General features: G+C 40.2%; 3 protein-coding genes across 5 annotated transcripts in view; 2 read left to right on the top strand and 1 right to left on the bottom strand.

The window, feature by feature from the left end:
- echs1 (enoyl CoA hydratase, short chain, 1, mitochondrial) overlaps positions 1–3,132 on the top strand; it is a 3,922-nt gene extending 790 nt beyond the window's left edge. Inside the window, exons 2-8 of the mRNA XM_085428359.1 lie at positions 590–787; positions 889–1,016; positions 1,323–1,422; positions 1,920–2,024; positions 2,290–2,409; positions 2,501–2,568; positions 2,672–3,132. Of these exons, the coding sequence (XP_085284485.1) occupies positions 590–787; positions 889–1,016; positions 1,323–1,422; positions 1,920–2,024; positions 2,290–2,409; positions 2,501–2,568; positions 2,672–2,737 (785 nt within the window). The 3' untranslated portion in view covers positions 2,738–3,132. The remainder of the gene's footprint in view (positions 1–589; positions 788–888; positions 1,017–1,322; positions 1,423–1,919; positions 2,025–2,289; positions 2,410–2,500; positions 2,569–2,671) is intronic.
- Positions 3,133–5,322: 2,190 nt separating this feature from the next.
- On the top strand, positions 5,323–8,046 carry fuom (fucose mutarotase). Of its 3 annotated transcripts, XM_085427491.1 has the most exons (7): positions 5,333–5,945; positions 6,355–6,530; positions 6,731–6,799; positions 6,890–6,960; positions 7,063–7,161; positions 7,260–7,333; positions 7,772–8,045. In XM_085427491.1, exons 2-7 carry the CDS (start codon positions 6,446–6,448, stop codon positions 7,836–7,838), a joined length of 465 nt encoding a protein of 154 aa, XP_085283617.1. In that variant the 5' UTR covers positions 5,333–5,945; positions 6,355–6,445; the 3' UTR covers positions 7,839–8,045. The 3 variants fall into 3 exon arrangements, with proteins under 3 accessions (XP_085283618.1, XP_085283617.1, XP_085283619.1); XM_085427492.1 differs by lacking the exon at positions 6,731–6,799 and having other exon boundaries at positions 5,323–6,530; positions 7,772–8,046; XM_085427493.1 differs by lacking the exons at positions 5,333–5,945; positions 6,731–6,799 and having other exon boundaries at positions 6,449–6,530; positions 6,856–6,960.
- A 181-nt stretch (positions 8,047–8,227) lies between these two features.
- On the bottom strand, positions 8,228–10,565 carry LOC146655709 (uncharacterized). Its single transcript, XM_085427489.1, has 4 exons — positions 9,137–10,565; positions 8,949–9,003; positions 8,779–8,816; positions 8,228–8,692 (listed from the first exon to the last, which is right to left on the bottom strand). The coding sequence occupies exons 1-4, from the start codon at positions 9,142–9,144 to the stop codon at positions 8,248–8,250; spliced, it is 546 nt and encodes a 181-aa protein (XP_085283615.1). The 5' UTR covers positions 9,145–10,565; the 3' UTR covers positions 8,228–8,247.
- Between the last annotated feature and the right edge of the window lie 4,009 nt (positions 10,566–14,574).

Genomic DNA, 14,574 nt, shown 5'->3' on the forward strand with positions numbered 1-14,574 from the left:
AGCTGGATGTTGTTCCATTTTTTGCTCTGTTCCCTGTCGAGATAATCCCACACTGTTTCAATAATACAGAGGCTTAAACTCTGGGGAAGCCAATCCATGTCCTTGGTATGCTGAAAAATTAAATTATTGCCAATCGCATGCTCTCCATTTGGTATTGCATGGTGGATCAAAATCTTCTGGTACTTCTTTGTGTCTGTCCTGAAAGACGTGAGCCTCAATTTAATGAGACTCTAGCTCTAAATACCAGGTTAAAGGTGCAGAGTAATTTGAACATTTAATACAAATAAATGCTGTAACTTTGCTCACTGTCTGAAGCCATACTACTAGGCTGTTGGTGTTAATCCTTAACTGTTTCTTGAATAATCGACCTTGACTTTTGAAATCAGTGTTTTATCAGTGAGGAATTAAATGTCCAGGGTAGTCAGATCAGACATTAAAGCTTTTATCTTGCCTTGTTTGTTTTTTTTGCTGTATTATTATAAAATACTTTCAAAATAAAATATTAAAAAAATAAAATGAGGACAGTAACAGCATAAGTTACATTGGAAGTTTTTTTTTTTCGTTAATGTTGAATTTTGTCTTCATGCAGGTGGTAACTATGAGCATATTTTGGTGGAAAAGCGAGGCGAGAAGAAAAACGTGGGTTTCATTCAGCTGAACCGACCTAAGGCTCTCAATGCTCTGTGCGACGGGCTGATGAAGGAGGTGGGACAGGCGCTGGATGCGTTTGAAGCTGATGGAGACGTCGGCGCTGTCGTCATCACTGGCAGCGAAAAGGCCTTTGCTGGTGAGGACTTTTTTCTGTCCTTGTATTTGCAGATTTCCTCCTTTTTGAAGGCACGTAAAACTGTTTAAGTGAACTTGAGTTTGGTGTGGACTTTTTTGCAGCTGGAGCAGACATTAAAGAGATGCAGAATCGAACATTCCAGGAGTGTTACGGTGGAAACTTCCTGGCTCACTGGAACAGAGTGTCCACGGTGAAGAAGCCTGTGATAGCAGCTGTCAATGGATTTGCTGTAGGTTTCAAGTTTTGTTTTTTGTTTTTTTTCTTTGCTTGTTTTGACATCTGGGGTTTTCATGTAGGCTTGTTACTGTCGATAAGTGGGGGATCAGGTTGGGTTGGTAGCCATTTTTAATTCTTCAAAAATCCGAGCGTTCCTGGTTGGGCTCTTTGCAGGACAGTTTCGAGGCTCAGAAAGTGGATGTCACACTGTAGAGGGTCATCATTGTTAAAACTAAGGACAACAGAAGTAATATGTTCAGTTGTATCATCCAAACAGCTCCTGCTTTGGTGTTTTTATACGTGCATTCTGCTCTTTCAGCTCGGTGGAGGGTGCGAGCTTGCAATGATGTGTGACATTATCTACGCCGGGGAGAAGGCTCAGTTTGGCCAACCAGAAATCCTGCTGGGGACCATTCCTGGTAAAGTCTAATTTATGGATTACTGTACTTTTCTATTAAACTGCACCTCTTTACTAGAGGCTGGCTTTTTGAGCAGTCGATTGTAAAGCTTTTCTGCTCATCGTGTCACTTAAGTTGTAGGTCGCATGTGACAGTTTTCACATGACATCCTGTGTCGCGAGACACAATCTTTATGGCGCATTGGCCTGCTGTGCCGTTTTAATGAGAATCCTGCACAGAAACTCAGAGACATACTGACACATAGAGAAAGATGATGGAATTGTTTGAAAATTGAAAATTGTTTGAATTTGTGGAAGAAACTCGACAAAGGCTTCTGGTTTTGACTTCTTCTCTTCCTTATCAGCGTGTATGACGCAATATTGTCTGAGTGGCAACACCTATTGCGTAGGAGAATACTGCAGTGGCTTTTTGCACCTTAACAAGTATAAATGACTGTATCTGTGTGATGACATCACTGAGGCGGGTTTATTGACACCTTAACTTCTCTCTGCCTGTAGGGTCGGGTGGCACCCAGAGGCTGACACGTGCTGTGGGCAAATCCCTGGCGATGGAAATGGTACTAACAGGGGACAGGATTGGTGCTCAAGAGGCAAAGCAATCAGGTAATGACAAAGAGCACTGCAAAGGCGCTTAAGGTTCTACAAGTTTCTGCTTTATATAAACAACCTTTTCTTAAAAAGATTATTTTTAGATTGTGGTTCTGGTACTTTTACATACAGGAAGGTACTGAATAGTTCTGCACCTGGATAACAGCAAAGCTAAACTGCACAGAGTCTGCTTTTAAACAAAATGTGACATGAATAGTGTGTCAAATAAACTGACTTCTTATATTTATTGTTCTCAACTGTGTATCTTTGTGTTCCTTAGGTTTGGTGAGTAAAGTTTATCCCGTGGACCAGCTGGTGTCTGAAGCCGTAAAATGTGGAGAGAAGATCGCTGCCAACTCCAAACTCGTGTCTGCTATGGCTAAAGAGGCTGTTAACGCAGGTATGCACATTTTAAAAGGCTAAATATTCTAAAACCGACTGAGCTGAATATGTTGGATGTTTTATCTGACTCATCTTCTGTGTGACGGCAGCTTTTGAGCTGACTCTGGCTGAGGGGAATCGCTTGGAAAAGCGCTTATTCCATGCTACATTTGCAACGGTGAGTAGAAGAACTAATATGGGATTAAGTGAAAACAGTGGAGTCAGATTTTAATAATCAATCCATGATCTACTTTTGTTTTGTTTTTTTCCCTTCCCTACAGGATGACCGTAAAGAAGGCATGACTGCCTTTGTGGAGAAGAGAAAGGCCAGTTTCCAGGACAATTAGAAAAGGAGCAGATGAAGATCACAGTCAAGAACACAAAGTTTCTGATATCAGTGGCTCACTTCCTTGTGTGTAATATGCTGAGTGATGCAAAAATCCAGGATTATTGGAATTTTCCAGCTGCTGGGACTAGGATTTGCCACCATGTGAGTGCACAAGAGTGTCTCTCTCACTGAAGCCCCATCTGATGAGGATCAGCATCAAAATCAAATGGAGTCGGGGTGCAAGGGGGTTGAATGTGAATATGATTTGATCTCTGTGATTATAGTCAGTGTGTAGCAGGTGGTGTAGGGCATGTGACATGTACTGACTTTGCCTTTTCATTTGTCAAACATTTCTATTTTGTAGGCAAGTTATTCTGTACATTTTACAAATAAACCCTGGGAGTGGCAAGAAGACATGGGAAGACTTTATTGATTATTCACTTGTAAACATATTAGTTTATTCCATTAAACATTTTTCATATTTTACATATTATATTTTTCCAATTTCATATACATTGTGTTTGGTTATTGGCAAGCAGGGGCTGATTTGTAACATGCTAACAAAGCACATGCTTACCAGCTGCTTTGTTAGGTACGCAGGTTAAAAAATATCTCATCAACCAGTCACGTGACAGCAACCCAGTGCCTTCAGGCAATAGAGGACCTGCTGAAGCTCAAACTGAGCAGCGCACCTATATTGGAAACTTTGCATTTCTCAGAGATGAATTTTTTTTCTTTTCTTTTTTTCTTTAAAGGAGGTTACAAGAACTAAGCAGCAGTTTTTATGTTACAAATTTGAGCGTTCATATCAAACCTTGAAGAAGATTGGCCGCAGTAGCAGGACACCACTCCCCATTTCCATCCCTTTTAGGACCACAGTATACTGGTCTTCTGATGGCTGCTTCCAGTAGGATAACACTCAGATCCTATCAAACTGGTTTCTTGAAAGTAACCTTGAATTTACTGTAGTCAAATCACTTCCATAGGCACCAGATCTCAATCCACTACAGCACCATTGGGATGTGGTGGAACAGGAGAGTCACATCATGGGAATGTGGCCTTCAGACCGCTAGGTGGCCCTCTTGCGCTGTAAACAAGTGCAGGGAAACGCAACATGGCCAGTAAGTCCTCTGGTCGGCCCACAGGACAGAGACACACCGAGCTGGACAAGTAAGGTCAAATTCACAGCTATGAAGTCACTAAAATACAACTCTGGGTTTTATATATTCGATAAGATCAACCTGACGGAAAATATAACACTATATCTTTGCTCAAAATAAATTGTGCCGTTTGCATCGGGCTTTGGATAAAGTGTCAGCTGTCTTTTTTTCTTCTTAAATTACTAGCTCTGTGCCATACTCCCAAATTTTTTGATGACTGATACCAAGTAGATACCCGACCAGTATTTCTGATGCGCGGTGATATGTTTAACCTATAAAGGGAGCTTATAAAGGAAAAGGTGTGTGTCGTGATTCATGAGATGAATCATCATCAGTGTGCCAAATTTTGGACACATTTTAATAACCACTAAACTATGATTTTAACTTTCCACAACAATAACCCAACAAAACACACCTTTCATTTTATAACTTTTTTTTAGAACATCCAAATGTTAGGGGTTTTTATAGAACTTTAAATGTGCTACAGGTTATAAATAAAACAGATGGGACAATAAAGTTCAGACATTTTTTCATAGAGCATGTTTTTTCTTCATTTCCATCAAAGGAAATAAAAAATTAACACACTTATATACAGAACTTAGATGATAAGGAAAAATGTACCGATCATATACAGTATGAGTCCAATACTAGCGTTGGTATCGATATTATTGATATTTGGATGCTCTTGCCACCTCTGTAAATTACTGATAAGCACTAAAAATCTCAGCAGCAAGCACGCAAGTTAAAGTTAAAAAACAACTATAAAAAAACTATAGATAAGTTAAGAGTTAAGTTAAGAGTTCCCCATCACATATTGAGTGAGGATCTTCGGGGCCACATAAACCCACAATTTTCACTTCAAAGAAAACACCAGAACAAATTTGGTTAGTGCGCACTTTCTTTTGCCGCTCCAGTCATCAGGAGGCACCTTCTTTCTCTCTGATCTTCACACGGCGGTGCCCCATATCTCCACAAGTCCGTGTCCTAATTGATTTTTTTTATTCAATATTCCCCTGGAGCTTGCTTTCTTGTCAGCCCCTTGAAACAAACCTTTAAAAAGGAGAGGGGGGTGAAAAAAATCTGGTCTCTTCTCTCCGCGGGGAAGCACAAAAGTCCGCAGAGAGGGCCCGAAAAGAAACCTCTCTTTGAGGCTACCAAAAGGTCAAAATAATAAATGTAGACTCAATTGAGGCTCTTCGCTGACAAAGGAAGCAAAACGTTACATTTTGGCAGCGTGGACCCTCGTAGCGTGATAAACTCATTTAAAGAAGCCGGAATAAAGAGAGAGCAGCGTGGGTCCGGGGAGGGTGAAGGGGCTCTCAAGTCTGGCAGACAGGCCTGACTCCCGCAAGGGCCTTTTCTCCAGCTCAGCAGCCCCCCAAAAACTCTTATCTTCTTAAACAGCAGTGCAGCAGTGCCAGTCATGCCCGGATATCTCCGCTTTTATGTCCGCGTTATAATCCGTTTGCATGCATTTAAATTCAGGCAGCTGCATTTAGTAAGCAAAGCAATATTTTCTCATGAGAAGTTACATACAAACTTAAAAAGTAAGGTTATAGCTAGTTAACGAAAGCAAAACATACGGATTTATATAGTCCTTTACTCGGATATAAGATAAATGCAGATCGTGGATATTTGTTTGCAAATTAAATGCGAGCAATAAAGCGCCAGTATTTCTTTGGTGCATTATTACCAGCATCTGCAAATTCAGTGTAAAAGCCCACAAGCCTGCAACTGTGACTTTACTTTTTAAAAAGCCTTTTTATATGCAGATCAGCACCGGGCTGGCTCTGCGGTCATGGAAAGGATTCCTCAGCATCTTTTTTTTCTTGTCATCCAGCTGAGAGCATTCTGGCCCAGATGAAACAAGCCGGGTGGAGTGTGGTTTTCATCGTACAAATATTTTCATTATCTCACATTCTTGGCGTCACAGATCGGGTCGGAATAACACGTTCACCGGTGTCTGCTTTGAATTATGCCCACCCAAGGGTGTCAGAAACAACACGGACCTAAGATTAATTACACCAGACTACAGGCGAACAACGCGACCCTGCTTTATAGATTCACGTAAGCACAGTGTGGTTAGATAACTTTTACTAACTGGAGCAAAAAGAAAACACAAACTATTTATAAGCTTATTTAGTATTCGTTTAAGCCACATTAGTATTTTATGCTATTATTTATTTGTTCCAAAAACTGGGCTTTCGGATTTTTGAGACTGTATTTAAAGTTTAAGAAAAGTGAGCTAACCAATCAGATTCATCAGTTTTAGCACGTGATCCGTTTACGTTCATCTAAGGAAGACTGTCAAGATAGTTGTTGCTAAAGCTACTAAACCCTTTATCCGACAAACCAACAACGAAAAATAATAAGAGTTTGAATCTTAGCTTGACGACTGAATCTTCCGCCATAACAGTTAACATTTACAACTTTAAAGTTTTTTTTTCTTCCTAAATTGGTAATTTTATGTTTCTAGCATGTCACAAACGAAGACGGAAGTTGGCTACAGGCACTACTCTCGCGTCGCTTGAGCCGTCTCCGATTCTCCGTGTTTTGAGGCTGCAGGAATGGTCGTGCTAAGAGGAATCCCCTCTGTTTTATCACCTGAACTTCTGTATGCTCTCGCTAAAATGGGCCACGGGGATGAACTGGGTATGATAATTACACGCATACAGAGCTGCTAACAGCAGTGACCTGTATACCCTGCTTGTAGGCATGCTGCACACTGCTGTGCTAATCTGAGTTTATGTCAACACCACGTAAAAAGGATCATTAACCTGTAGCTACACGGCACAGTTACAGAGATTTTACTCACTCTTCATGAAGTCACTCACTCGTTTAATTATTTTCAGTGCTTGCTGATGCTAATTTCCCAGCATCTTCTATTTGTGCATGTGGCCCAAAGGAGATAAGGGCTGATGGTATGTAAATACACCTGCCTATAAAAAAAAATGTGTGTGTGTGTGTGTCCTTCAAGTTTAGCTTTCAGACTGTGTCTAACCTTAATGCAGGGTTGGGGATCCCACGGCTTATGGAGGCTGTTTTGAAGCTTTTGCCCCTGGACACCTATGTCCCCTCTCCGGTACTGAGCTAAAGCATCTGCATAGACATTCTGTCGTTTTTGTGCCTGACTGTTTAATATTTAGTTCATATAATGTAAAATCTGTGCTGCATGCTTTCACAGGCTGCAGTTATGGATCTAGTAGATAGTGACAAGCAGAGAGGTTTAGCTGTGCCTGTGTGGGACACCTACGGACAGCTCTTGAGCCAGGCAGGCTCTCAGGTAAGACAACCCTTTCACCCTGTTATTAAGTGAAACAAAATGAGTGTGTGTTCATTTGATTTGTGACTCTCTGTGTGCTGATTTCTGTTTATATACAGGTTTCTCTTGAGAAGGTGGAAAGGTTTGCTTTCTATGAACGAGCCAAGAAGGCCTACGCTGTTGTGGCAACAGGGTTGGTGTATTTTCTCTGCCTTCATTTGAGTCTAGGTTCAGCTAGATTGAGTTGCATTGCTAAAAGTGCACTTCTGTGTTTCAAAATCAAGTGTAGAAATGGTTCCGTTTGTAAAAAAGAAAGAAAAAGATGTTCCGTGCTAGAAATCGTTCTCATGATTTATCTGTCAGTTGTTGTTGTTTTTCTTTTTGTTTTTTTCATATATTAGCAAACCTACAGCATCATGAATCAAGAAGTGTCGCATCTTGATAATCAGACTGTTGCACTGATTTTAATCGCTTCATTGTCATGAACAAATCTGGATATCATTGCAGAGGCCTGGAGCTAGTTTAATTATGGAGATTATGGTCTGCACGCTAAAGTTTAAAATCAACACAAAAGGCTTTTTTCTTTTTCTTTCTTTCTTTTTTTACATTGTGTCTTTATGATTTTCCTCAGGGAGACAGCTCTGTATGGTAACCTGATACTGAAGAAGGGGGTCATCCCTGCTGAGCAGCTACAGTGACACGCACACACACATTTTGAACACATTTGATGATTTCAGTTTATATTTTTCTGTTGTTCTGTGATATTAGGCACTAATTGAATTCTTTACAGTCAAAATCATCATATTTTGTGAATTCATATGCATTTTTTTCAAATCTGTAATCACTGCTGTAAATACAATCTATATTTTTATAACTGATTTCTGCATTATGTTTATATCAATAAATAAATGAAACACAGTCTCTGATGGGAGTGTTTACAGTATCTTTATCATCAAGATGCATATGAGCAACACAGATTTAGGTGTTCTTGCTTAGTGAAGCTTTAAGGCAGTGTAATTGAATCAAATGAAGCTCTTGATTTTTTTTTCTTTTTACTCAGTTGCAGCTACATGAACTTAAATGATAAAGAGCTGAGTTGTTGGAAGATCAGCGATGGTAGATCATATCCAAATCTTCCTCTGGCTCAGTGTGCTTCTGAGGTGGAAAATTGACAGGATAGGCAGCTCTGATGTTGTCCTGGTGAAAGACCGGCCTGACTGGTTCTTTGTGGTAGACAGCATCCATGTCCTCCTCAGGCTCAAGGTGAACCCTGGCCTGAATTTTAACCGCCATCTGAGGTATCACCGGCTCAGCCTGGACAACAGGGGGGACATCCAAGTTTTGGTTTCGACCTCGGAGGAGATTACCCGTTGAGGGATGGTACAGCTCATCCAGGTCTTCCTCAGCCTTCAGATATTTTTTCTCCTGTCCGCTGCCTCTCATACTCTTCCAGATCTTCATGTTGGGGTCAATATCATAGTGGGTCCTATCCATATCCTCAGGAGGCTCAACTGCCACTGCCCAGGCTGGCCTACCTCTCTCATCTATAGACCTGAAATGAGTATCACACACCATTTGTTTTTATCAGCCTAAGCAAACATGAGAACCTTTCTTTTAGTTTAAGAAACTTCAACTCACATGACAGCTTTCTGGAAGACTTCATCTGAAAGTTTATTCTGAGAGAAGAGCACAAATAATACAGGATTACGATTCAAATAAATACTATTAACCATAAAAACATGTTTAAAAGTAACAGTAAAGCTGATTTATTTCAATGTAATATAAGACTGGAAGTAATATATACATACCCAAGGCTTTGCTGTGATGCCAAGTATCAGCGAAACACAGACGATTAGAGAAATCCTACCAGGGGAACCAATTTAGGTTAATTGCTAGAGTTCTACTTCATAAACACAGATCCCTGTCAACTTACAAAAACAACTCATCTAATCTATAAGCATTAAAAACCAGCTAAATCTTTGAAGAGATTTCTCACCTGAACATGGTGCGTCTTCGTGCTGGCAGCTCAGTGTTTGGAACAAGATTGCCTTTTGATCACCTGCTACTGAAACGAAGGACCAAAGATCTATCTATAAACCTGCTGTCCCGACCTTTGTATCCTCCAAGTGCAGGCTGTAAGTAACTTATCATTTCTAATCTCGCCTGTGTTTTGTGTTGGTGCCATTAAAATTCCTCTTTCTGTCAAAGTGTCAAAGTACACTCCACGTAACTGAGCAGAACATGTCAAATATAAAATGTCTTTCTTATTTATATCATCCTATATTTTTCTTTGTTTTAATTTATCACAGTTATGCAAACACAGCTAAAATATGTAATAAATATACAATATTGTAATTACATTTGATGCAATTATCTCCCTTATCAAGGCTGTAAAGTTCCTTGTCTTTATTACTGAGAGTAAGAGATAAACTTTATTATCATGCAGCAGTAGTTTCTCCAAGCTCTATACGACGACGGTATCTAACCTCAGTAACTATTGTATACATGGCTGTATATATGTCAGCTAGTTAGCAGCAAGCACCAGTGGATTATCCTTTCTTTCTGTGCTTGGTTACATTTGCAGCATTGTATTAAACTGCAGTTTTCTATCTGAACATCATATCTTCACTGGTGATGAGTTCGGAGCTCATCTGCTGTCATTGTGTGCAGAAAGACGGTAACAAATCACACACATATTCATCTATAAAATCATTCTCCGTGAACTGCAAGCACATTTTACCACTGGTAGTTTTAACTCAATACACTCACACAGTTGCACACTGCATTTTCCACAGAGTTTGGTTTTCCTGCTCTCTGTTTTAATAATCTTTTTATTACATATTTTCACCGTTTCTCTCTCATTGGGTTTAATGCCCTGCTGTGTATCACAACTGTGTAACATCAGGAATTGTTCACTGAAATATCTCAACTATTCTGAGAACTGTCATGAAGTGCTGTGAAGATATTTATGATCCTCTGCTGATGAAGCCTAATGACTAGCACCACCACCAGGTTGACATGTAGTTTTGATTGAAATGTCTCCACAGTGGCATGCACTGCCATAAAATCTGATAATCTTTGCAATGATGTGATCCCTTTCCTGACATTTGCTGTAAGGAGATCAGGTTCTATTTGAGTTTGTCCAATATTTTGGTTTATTCCTGTAAAACAATGACATCCACCTCATGCTAAGCCCTGTTTTGTGTTCATCTCATATATTACATTGGTAAGTATACAGTAATTAGGGTACAACGAGACTCTTGAGCATTCTGCATGTCTTTCAAATAATTATTCTTACACACATATAGACCTGATTTACTTGTCTGTCCTTTTTTGTGTTCAACTTACAGGCATGAGAGTCAAAGTGCGATGAGTTGATTTTCTGGTCTGATATCACGCCAATAATGCATCTATAAATGTGCAGATAAATTATTGTATTTTCATTCATCGGTTGAACTTAATTAGCTCAGATTTGTTCTCATATTGAAAACATTCTGCGTGCTATAAACATTCCCCTTCTATTAGGGATTATGAATTTAAGATTTCAGCTACGTCACTTAGGCTGACTGTAAATAAGAAGGACAGGCAACCTAATCCTAAGATTAGTTTGTAAGCTCAAAAAACACAGTGGCTTGAGCTCAGCTTCCATCTTTTGAGAAAAATCTTAAGATAAGAGACCTCATCTTCCTTTTTCCTTAGAATTCCTCTATTGTTATCTGCCTGGGTGCAAAACATCTGTAGATGATGTACAGCTGCTAAGATCATGCATGAATTTTGAATAAACTGAGGGGACGTGTTTCCTGCATCCCCTAAAAATCTACACTTACTTACTTATAGGCTATAAGATACAATAATACACAATAGCCTTTTTGAATACGTGTATATCACTGCAGGACCCACAATCCAAATACTGGTCCTACTTTAAATCCTGAGTGTGGATTTTACATTACACATATGTAAAATCAAGTTTGACATATGTATAATGTTACAGTGCCACAAAGCAAAAAAAATGCACACACTTCCCATACCAGGCTTACTTTCATGAGAACTTACCCAGATTCAGACGGAGTCCTATTGTGTACAGCTTTAATCATTTAAACAGACTAATCACCCTTCACATGCACATCCATGTGGACAGATTGGAGGCAGATGATAGGTCTGTGATCTTAGTGCCAGGCACCACAGATACTGAATCATCTACGAGTTTGTCAGCTCTTCATGCCAACATCTTATCATACTGCAAAACTGCGTCGGAATAAAACATTCATTCATTCATGTTTGATGCACAGACTGAGTTGTTTACATTACAACTCAATTCTGAATTGCTGCTTTCTGATATGCAAACTCTGGGATTTATGTTAAACATCTGTAAGTTGAAGCATACAACCATAATTTTCCTCAATCAGCTTACCCCTGAGGAATATAAGTTCATTTCAGCTCAGCGTTTTAGCATTTCTGGCAGTGCCTCCGTCAAACTGCTGTCGTGTCTCTTCGCTAAATGTCTTTCACTGTTCATCATGGCAGCAGGGGACCCATTAAGTTAACCCAAGTTAATATTTTCTCATGCCAACAGGATTCAGTGTAATGTACAGGAGCTGTAAGATACAACACAAACTTCCTGTTCGGTTTAGGGGACGGCTCCAGCATGTCGGCAGTCTCGATCAGATTCATGTGTCCAATATTACGAGACAGTCTGGCTTGACTCGCCCCCGCTGAGTGGTCTGCTTCTTTACTAAAACACGCCTTAAGCAAGCAAATACCAGACATCTTTGGAGGCACTTATTGTAAATCTGCCTTTAAAAATAGTTTAAAACCTCCTAAAATAAACTAAACAGGAAGAAATGACTGCTCTAACCGTATGCTGAAAAACATTATGCTGTTGTGTTAAAGAGAAATCTACTAAAGTGAAGGTAAGTCATTAAGAAGGCACTCTTTTCCTACTGTTGTCTTTTGACAAAAAACAAAGCCACATTATGTTTGCACCAACAAGTTGATTTCCAAAGAGATATTAACCAAAATCTGTCCTATCACAGCATGGTGGAAAAGGTGTTCTGAAAAAATTAAGGAAACATATCAAGAAGAAGACAAAAGGAGACGTGGCAGGCCTACAAAAAAAATGTCTACGGCAGATAAAAACATGGTGCAGGCTCTGTCATGTTTTGGGGCTGCATCTCAGCCAGTGGTGTTGGGGATGTTTCCAAAATTGATTGAATTATGAACACAGAAAAGGGCCATCAGATTTTGATCTACCATGCAATATCATCTGGAAAGAATCTGATTGGCAACTGCTTTGTTTTTCAGCATAACAATGATCCCAAACAAACTGCCAATGCAGTAAAAGTATACCTGAATAGAAAAGCGCACAGTGGAACACACAGTCATGGATTGCCCCCCCCCCCCCCCCCCCCCCTCCCCCCAGAGCCTGGACATTAACATTTGAATGTCCTTCACTAAGCCTGAAGAACCATCCATGTTAACAAACGGCCAAAAGGCCAAAAGACCTGTCGTAGAACGTTCAGGCTGTTTTTAGGAATAAATGTGGTGGTACCAAATATTCACTTTCAAGCTGGATAGATTTGTAAAGAACCCTCCTTAGTATGACATTCTGGCGTGCCAGCTTTAGTGTCTACATATGCATGTTAGAGTAAATAGCATTTTTCATGGTCCAAGCTAAACAAAAATAAATAATGATGACAGATCTTTGGACAGTACAGCAGATAAAGATATATTATCATTTTTGGATAGTAAATGTGAAGCTACTAGGAGATGGTCTAACTTAGCATGAAGACTAAAGAGAGAGTAAAACCACCTACTTGGTTTTTCCTTGTTAATACACAAACTGTTTTACTTAGAACAACTTTAAGTATGCATGCTATGATAACCTAGCTGTACTCATCTGGACCATGGTGCTAATAAGAATTTACTATTCCTTTAGATAAGATCTGGTCTTTGCAAAGATAAACATGAAAGAGATTGTGATTTTCAGAATATATCGACCATTTGTAAATAGCGGACATTACTCATGTATAGTTTTGGGCTTTTTATGGGCATGTTTGGGCATGTTTATGATCAGACATTAAGGCCTGCACATGTGATCTCATAGAAACCACAACTTAAGACATCCAAAGGAGTCTTGAAGGTGAGCTCTGATGAATATAGTGCGATGCAGCTCTTATCCATCTGCCCCTTATTCCCTGCACATACACATCAAACATCTCTACATGAAACCCAGAGGCAACCAGCAATGGACCGACCACAGGACAGTGCTCTCTGAACTTCTAACAGTCCCGCAGGTTTAAAAATAATCTGATCCTTTGTATGAGTAAGTGGTGCATCACTCAACCCATCTAGGTGCTGCAGTGCTTTTAATCTGTGTTTTGAACTGAAGTTTACAATCAGTGGGATTAGCTGAAAAGTTAAGGGAGGTTGTTTTTCAGAGCAACACTTAATGTAAATCTGTGTGGCAAAAATGTGTGAGCTTTGAATTATATGCATATATTTCTAAGTCATTTATTTTAAAACATGCAAAAAGAATTATGCAATTAAAAGGAATAGTAGCTAAAAAAAAACCCCAAAACTATCAGCAGCAACTGAGGCTAATTTTTTTTACAGACTAACTAATTCCATGTGCTTTTCATGCTGATGCATAATAAGATATCCAGTGTGGAATATTTTGACCCTATCAAAATGAATTTTTATTGGTATTCTCTGATAGTGAACTCTCAGGGTTGCTCCCCTGCATTTCATTCTGTAACCACTTTCTTTCTCTCCATGCTCAAAGAAAAGCAGTTATTATTCAGTAAAACCAGAAGTGTCATGGTCCCTGTGCCTCACCGCTGATTCTGTATTAGGCAACATGTTTTCTCTCTCTCTCTCTCTCTCCTGCCGGGGCGATGCTCATTATGGGCTCCCGCCCCTGGCCCACGCACCTGCTGCCGATCGGGATAATCACAAGGCCGATTTAAGACAGCAGCACTGTGTCACTCGTCGCTGGATCGTTGAGTTATCAGCGTCAGTCGCTCAGTAGATTGTAAATAAGGATCTGTGAGTTCGTTCCGTCTGTTCGCCTCTAACTATAATCTCTGTGTACAGATCTATCCCGGACCTTTCCCTGCCTGCCTGTCATCCCGTGGACGAGTGAGTGGATGGTGTTTCCCCAGTGTGGGGAGTGAAGAGAGAGAGCCTTTGGAGGACGTCAGATTCCCGTCTTTTCCCTCACATACCCCGGAACCCTGGACCCCCCTCCCCTCCCTCCAGCACTTTGTAAATAGCATCACCTGGTGTCGTTGTGTAAATAAAATCTGTAAATCCTGTAAGGAGTCCCGGTCTGCGCCTGAGTCCGTTAACTGAAACCTGACAGAACGATCCAGCCATCATGGACTCAGCAGGTCGGGACCCAGCCGCTCAGGACCCTGTCGCTCAGGCACTCATCGC

This window comes from Rhamphochromis longiceps, linkage group LG13 (genome assembly GCF_057381845.1).
Source record: "Rhamphochromis longiceps isolate RC_006_pf linkage group LG13, R_longiceps_female_GT1.1, whole genome shotgun sequence".
NCBI lineage: Eukaryota > Metazoa > Chordata > Actinopteri > Cichliformes > Cichlidae > Rhamphochromis > Rhamphochromis longiceps.